Below are 7,891 nucleotides of genomic sequence, written 5' to 3' on the forward strand. Positions count from 1 at the left end.
AGGCAGAAGTTGAAATATTCTTTTGCTCTCCTTTCAAGTGTCCAGAATGATCTGTCACAACAAGTTTCAATAGCTGCAAGGCGTCTTAATGTCAGGACTGGGTAAGCAAACATTTTAAAATTAGTATAAATGTTCATGATCTGTTAGTGTTTTTCGATATCAACCAATTATGTGTTTTTATCCATCTTATAAAGGAAGCAAGCGGTTGAACAACAAGTGGTATATTCTGATTCGCATCTCTTGGATTACGTGTTCTTTCCATCAGAGGGAGATGCAGCTAAATAGTAATAATATGCTTACAATGTCAGCTTGAATTTTTGACTTTTTTTGTTAATTCCACATAATGACTTTTTTGTATATACCGTATATTTGATTTTGTAGTGATGCGATGGTTGTGACAAACTTTGGGAAGTAACAAAAGAAGGCATGTCCTCTTTGAGGCCTCGAAAATGGGTCGCTGATATGGTATATTTTCATTTTATCAAGACCATATTTGTCTGTTAGTATTTTTATTTAGTACAAAACAACATTTCATTTTTTTCATTTTAGGTAATTGATATGTTCGGGATCTATTCAACCTTACTCAAGCCAGAATTGTTGTATATCCCAACAACCGCATGAGTTAGTATAATTTTTGTAGCTGTTTCTCGATTAACATTTTTTTAACGAATAATGTGTCATAGAAATATGATGATGTTTTTTGTTCATTGCGGACCTTAATCCACAAATGAGATAGAACACTTGGCCGCAATTACATAAAACATCCTATATGCCAAATGATGGGACGTGTGTTAAAGCTGTAAGTACACTATCTGTTTTCTTTGGATATCTAATAACTGCATTTTGTCTATTTGAATATAACCCTATTTTTAGTCATCTTACACGAATTTTTAATTTGGCTTTCAGATGTTTATGCCCATTATAGAAGATAGCCACTGGTTTCTCATCGTGTGTGATATGGAGGAGAAGACGAACTATATCTTAAACTCACTACGTACCAAGGATATTCGGCCTGATACAGAGATTGCTGCGGACATGGTACATATCATTAGTTTCTATCTTTTTGACTATATAATTTTTCTCTGTTTTCTCCATATATAGTAGGTTCATTTTTATTCTCCTTTTTCAGGTTAGCAATGTCACTACGATTTTATGCCGTTCCAAAGGGTACAAACACTTTGTAGGTGTTCCCCTCTTTCCATTTGAGACTCTTAATGTTCCTCAACAGTCAAACATGTAAGTTCATCATTCTTACTCCTTTCCACTATCGTTATCATCAGTTATTTCCATTCAAGTCAGCCTTTAATGTTAATTATTGTCGCTATGCTTGTGAAGACACGATTGCGGTGTCTATGTGCTGAAATGGTTGGAGGCTGGCCGTGACCGATCCTTGTGGACAGCTGCGAGCAATTTCAAGGGTTTGCCTTCATTCCGAAGGGCAGTTGCGTTAAGCTTGTTACGATGGCAAGAGAATCAGAGAGAGGTCTTATATTGTTTTCCTTTATTTTTTACCCTCATTTTCAGTTTTACCTTAATACAACCATTTAAATCACGGGTTATCAGATTTTAATTATTGTGTTTGATATGCAGATGTTTTAATGGACGACAAGTGTTTGTTTGGAAGATGCGTGGCTACTAGCAATCAACCAAGGAGTATGTGTGGTTCATTTTCTGAAAGGCGTAATGGTGTAAAATAGGACTTATTATTTGTTGTGTCATGTAAAGGCAAACTGAGCCTATTCAACCGCTATGTCCATTAAACACCAGTTTATGTCATTTTGTTGGATGGCATAATTGTCTAGAATATATTCCCACGAATGCTCAGATGTTCTTAACTCGGCAACGTGTAATGGTAGGGCATGGTCCTTCATTTTGACCGTCTTCTTCGTGTTTGTGGATTGTCTAGAGGTCTAATGAAAAATGTAATCTGATCTTTTGTTCAATAGTGTGTCAAGTGACCGACTTTTATGCCAATTTGCTAGACATCATTTTGGATAATCCATCTTAATTGGAGTTGGCAGTGTGCAAGAATGGTTACACATTCTGTTTTTTTGGTTGATGGTTTTGTTTTAAAATCTTTTTGGAGATAAAAAAGGTGTAACTCTGGCCTTGGTTCATTGTCGAATGTTGGGCTTATAACTGGTATGCATGAATTATGTTACTAGTTACGCCATCTTAACACTGACACACACCAATTATATTTTCAGATACGTCAAAATCATTTGCATACTCAAGTATGATATTTCACTTTTCAATTGAACAACTGAATGTTCATTAGTTTCAGGATTCCACAATTTCAACTTCGAATCATCGTTTATTAACATTCACGGTTTTTTATCTACTCAGAATACTAGTAGGAACGCTTTTCACATAAAACATGTGCAACAATCATGTTAACATACACGCTTTTTTTAGTTTTCACTTAAACTCACCAATACGTGTATCCATTTTTGTCGTTGGAAAATTAGACGTCATACAATATTAATTTTGTCTATGGAACTTAAATTCGCGAATTATCGTTTATAAATATTTACGCTATTTATTTTCATATATAATACTGCCAGGTACGCTTCTAATGTAAAAGATCAACAATCGTGTTAATATACACGCGTTTTTATTTTCACATAAAACTGAAATCATCAGTTAATGGAAACTAGCTGACAGTTCACGTTTATCAATTCATCATAGCTATAACAAAAATACACAATAACTCTTCCTATCAAAACCTATTAATGATCATCCATGTATTGTATAGGTTAACATGTATAGTTTCCATTCACAACTCCGATAGATACACTTTCAGCCTTGACAGATGCACATATAATACTTGAAGATACGCTCGTAAATCATAACAAAAATCAAAATAAAAAATGTTCAATAATCCCATATAACAGCTCAAAAATGAAGTCTCAAATCCTCCCGCCATCATTCATTATATTTGTGTATGTGATCCGCAACTCTTTTGGTTGTTCATTCCTGAAACAAAAAAAGGCTATAAAACATTAAAGGTTACAAATTTGATTAGATACAACAATACTATTCCTTAATTAAGTACCAACTAAACAAATTCAATCTGCTATCAGTATTCTCTAATAATGAATGCACCAAAATTAATAGCGTACCTGTATCAAGGAATCATACTCTCCCAGGACAATTCCGACTATCATGGAATCCTAATTCTCCGCAAGCATTGCATTTCCTGGGCGCTTTCTTCTGTTCTTTTGTAGCTTTTTCCTTTTGGGACATCATTCTTTTTCCAGACCCTATTGTTTTTGACTGAATAGGAGGTAAGACAACCACTTCCTTTGGTATTTTTGTTCCTAAGAGCATCTCAAGTTCCCTATTCTTATTTCTCAGCCTATCACCCGTGTTACTACTACTACTACTACTACTACTACATTCTGGCGTACTGGTTTGTGCGCTTATCTTGTCTTTAAAACCTTTCAAAATGCCCAGTAATTCATCAACATACTCAGGTTTTTGTTCAGCGAGCGTCACACACGAGAACACCTCGGACCATAGGGTACCAATTTTGTGCCTTCTAACATCTAATGAGTTATAATCTTCAATTAAAGTATGTGGCACATTATTACAAATCGGCTGACATGTTGCCAATTTGCTCCACCTACTTAATAGATACTGATCTGGAACATTGTCAAGGCCTTCTTCTTTCAACACATAGAGCGCATGACGGCACAAAATTCCATGTCTCTCGAACTTTTTACAGGAGCAGTTCAATTTCATTTCGTCAGAGATAAAGTTAACATAGTAAACCTTGTCTTTTTCACGATCAATAATGGGGATGCTGTCACTGGTAGTAACCCCTAAAATTTTAACACCACAGGTGAAACAAGCAGCCACCCACTCGTTTTAAATTCAAAACATCACCAACAGGGTGTAGAACTCAGAAGCGTGTTTTTCCAAAGGGTGAGGCGTTTCTAGATCAGGGAAGGAGTTTTTTTTACTCGGCTATTAATTTGGACTGTTTCCATCGTTGAGCATCCATAGCACTTTCAAACCTCATAAGAAACTCAACCAAAGTTAAGTTTGAGTTCATGAAATTTCCGAAAAAGCTATTCTCGGACTCAGACCTGGACGTGGTTCTCATTAGTCCACCCATAAATAAATCCCTGAAATATGCTGGGATCCAAGAAGCCCTTTTGTCAAACATCGTATCTAACCATTCATTGTCGGTCAGCCCGTACGAGGATATAACTGAGCACCACCGTTCCTCAAACTCAGACGGTTCGATATCTTCTGCCCAAACACAGGAGCACAACTCTTTCATGAAGTTAGTTTCTCTATATAGCGTAGTTCCGATCTTGTCTGGCAGCTTTTTCATGATATGCCACATGCAATATCTGTGCTGAGTTTTGTCCCCGAACACTGTTTTAACCCCTCCTTTTATGCCTCTATCTTGATCAGTAATTATGCACTCAGGATACTTATTGCTCATTGCGCTCAGAAAATTCCAAAACAACCATACGAAATCCTCATCAGTCTCTTTCCTTATAAGTCCTGCTCCAAATGTCACACATTTTTTGTGATGGTCAACCCCCGTGAAAGGTGCAAATATCATTTTATATGTGTTCATATTAAACGTCGTGTCAAAAGACGTCATATCACCAAAGAGACTGTAATTCTTTATAACTATAGGGTCAAACCAACAAACCCTAGATAGTCGTCCACGATCGTCAACATCAAAATCAAAGTAGTACGAACTACACATGGCTTTTTTGTGCATGAAATTTTCAATCATCATTTGCGCGTCATACCCTTTAATAAATTTCTTCACATCCCTCCAAAAAATTTTGAAGTCCTCGAGTGATGCCCCTACATTTTGATACCCTTTCACGTACTCTTTGAACATCTTAAAGCTTTGCACATGCCCCTTATTTACTTTAGAATTCTCAACAATCATGGTTTTATGTATAAGGGTTAATTCTCGTGACTCGGTCAAATGCACCACTGTGTTTGGTGTTGAGAGGAGGTGGGTGTGACCTTCATGAAAGTCAGCAATCACATATTGTCCTTTTTCATTTCTTCGAAAAAAACTCTTTGCATTACATAAAAATCTAGTTCTCTGTCTCTTTTTTACCTTCCCTCTAGGCTTACTTTTTCCAGCCTTACTGCACACACGGTACTTAGTCATGACAACCCCATCTATGTTTCGTTGCGTCGACTTCCTCATTTTAAAACCAGAATTAGCAGCATAAGCCTTATAGAATTCTAGCCCATCCTCTAGATTATCAAAGATCATACCCAAAACAGGCTTCAATTCTGGCGCACATACAAGTATTCTTTCCTTCGAGGTTGTCTCGATGATTGGTGAGCCTGCATCTATGCACGCTATACAGTAGAACAGTATGGGTATAAGCAGCGAGTTCAAACAACTGATGCACAACAAATATAATTTCAGGTACGCTGATTTAGTCAAATGCACAAAATCAATTAGAAAACAAAAAACCACAGAAATTAACACAGAAATTTGTGCCTGATCGCTGACATATCGTATTTTTTATTACTGACTACTTAATGTAGACGTCAAGATACACCAATCACGTCTAATAATGACGACATAGGCAGAAAGTCAAATGCTTATTATGACACGAATCGGTATATCCCTTAATTATAATTCTAGATACGCTGCTAAAAAACACAAACGCATCAACTATACTAATGGATACGCTATTCATATACGCTGGTTAATTAAGGGCGGTTTCGTTATTCTACCAGGGACGTTTTCCATATAAGACAATTACATCAATTATACTAATATACATGCTATTGAACTAAACAGAATACTGTATAGCGTGCATAAGAAACATGATCAGCAAGTGTAATAATCAACTCTCAAACAAATTGCATATCACATACACTAACTAGACCGGTAAGACAACTGTTCTTATCCATCAGACTCATCAATTTATAATACCAATCAGGCTAATGAAACATGATCAGCAAGCGTAATAATCTGTCTTCCTATGTTTAAATTAGTATGAATACGCATAAAAATGATCAATAGATACATCAATCAGACGATTTTAATGAAACGATTTATAAAAAAGGCTATCTCAACTGATTTGCAGATGTAGATACCTAGATGAGATGATAACTGCACGATATCATTGCTAACAGCTGGAACAATCGCATCAATATGTTCCCCCAAATCGCTAGAACCCTCAACATCCATAATTTTCTACGATTGAAATAATACTGGAATGCCAATTGAAATCACAAAATCGATTGTTCATGCATCAATCACACAAAATCAATTAGAAAAATATTATAATCGTACATCTATTAGATGATCAACGCCATTGATTATGATCAATTTTGTCAATTTTGGCAGCTGTAGTTTTATGGTTTTCGCGGAATTTTCTATGTTTTTCGCGGAAATATTTGTTTTGATTTGGGGTAAACGTTTTGGAAAGTAGAGAGAGAAAGAGATATTTTGGATTTTTTTTGTCAAAACAGTCAGGTTAGTCACGTAGGTTTTTCGAGGTTAGTCAGGTTAGTCCCGTGCTATTTTTTGTTTAAAATCCTACTATTGTAGGTCGTTCTCACCGTTTGCACCGAGTGTTCGTTCTCACCGGATTCCGCCTCTCTCTCTCTCTCTCTCTATATATATATATATATATATATATATATATATATATATATATATATATATATACTCCCTCCTATTCACTCATTTTCTTCTCTCTTTCCGTTTTCATGATAGTCGGATTTTCTTTCATCTTTCCTTTTTTGGAAGGTTTTGTATGGTCCAAAATCAATTGTATGTGGGGTAAAGTGTTTTGTGTGGTACAAAATAATTTTTTTATTTCTTGTGCAAAATAAAAGGAGAAGACTTGAGTAAAAAAGAGGGAGTATATATTAGTTTTACGTTGATGAACTTGAAATTTGAACATTATTAATGTGTACAATCACCTATCCTTTTAGTTTCTTGTATCGTGAGATCCTTTTGAACAAGTGCGTTTCTATATGAGACTTTCTCGTAGTGTGTACAATCACGTTTTTTTTATTAGGTAAGAAAACTAGGTTGATTCTCTAGGGTAGGACCAACCTATCTCATCCTTTCGAATGAGGGAGGTAAGTTGAAGCCACCGGCTATCAAACCATCTCGAGAGAGTTGGACATGAATGTCCAACAGAAGCCATGAAGTCAGCAACCTTGTTGGCTTCACGAAAGCAATGTTTAATTATCACTTCATCGAAGGATTGAAGATCTAATTTCACATCCCTGATAATACTAAAAATTTTCCAAGGAATTTGCTAAGTACCACGAATGGAGTTAATAACGCATAAATTATCACCCTCCACAATACTTTGAGATTCCTAAGTATTTAGTTGCTAAAAATCACATATCCTTTTATTTTCTTGTACCGTGAGATCCTTTTGAAGAAGTGCGTTTCAATGTGAGACTTTCTCGTAGTGTGAAAAATGTATCACAAAATAATTATACAAAGTAAATGTAATGACTTAATTTGTGATTATTATTATTATTTTTTTTTTTAAAAAAAAATCTTGTACTGTATTATACTATTATGTAAAAGCAGGAAGAATTTGTGTATAAGTTTATGAGAAGTCCTACTTCTACACTAACAAAAATTTGAAAACTTCCCTAAATGGTGTAAATGCCATAAGTCCCATAACTATTAAATCTACCAATATTACTTAAAGAGCCACTATTGTCGTCTACCTCAGTTTTCATTACCATCTTTGGATCCGAGACATGCATAAAGCAGGAAGGCCATAGTTGGATTGAACTATCGCTGCTTGCAAATATACGATAATTTGATGGTCTTTCATACCCGACTTATAATGTGAATCGAATGGAGTATTATATAAAATGATAAAAGAATACTCCGAAACATTGAATACAACCT

At 35.4% G+C, this 7,891-nt stretch overlaps 1 protein-coding gene across 1 annotated transcript; it reads right to left on the bottom strand.

Annotated features, from left to right (window-relative positions):
• Positions 1 to 3,135: 3,135 nt before the first annotated feature.
• Positions 3,136 to 6,193, bottom strand: LOC141629345 (protein FAR1-RELATED SEQUENCE 5-like). The gene is made up of 3 exons (XM_074442363.1): positions 6,100 to 6,193; positions 4,012 to 5,424; positions 3,136 to 3,824 (listed from the first exon to the last, which is right to left on the bottom strand). Exons 1-3 carry the CDS (start codon positions 6,191 to 6,193, stop codon positions 3,136 to 3,138), a joined length of 2,196 nt encoding a protein of 731 aa, XP_074298464.1.
• Between the last annotated feature and the right edge of the window lie 1,698 nt (positions 6,194 to 7,891).

The sequence above is a fragment of the Silene latifolia genome, chromosome Y (assembly GCF_048544455.1).
Source record: "Silene latifolia isolate original U9 population chromosome Y, ASM4854445v1, whole genome shotgun sequence".
In the NCBI taxonomy this organism is placed as follows: domain Eukaryota; kingdom Viridiplantae; phylum Streptophyta; class Magnoliopsida; order Caryophyllales; family Caryophyllaceae; genus Silene; species Silene latifolia.

Excerpts from the sequence above, each read along its gene's own strand:
- LOC141629345 (XM_074442363.1), bottom strand. The coding sequence starts at position 6,193 with ATGGATGTTGAGGGTTCTAGCGATTTGGGGGAACATATTGATGCGATT. Across the intron at positions 5,425-6,099 it reads GCAGTTATCATCTCATCTAG|CGTACCTGAAATTATATTTG; the intron begins GTATCTACATCT and ends TGACTAAATCAG. Across the intron at positions 3,825-4,011 it reads GTTTCTTATGAGGTTTGAAA|GGGTTACTACCAGTGACAGC; the intron begins GTGCTATGGATG and ends TTAAAATTTTAG.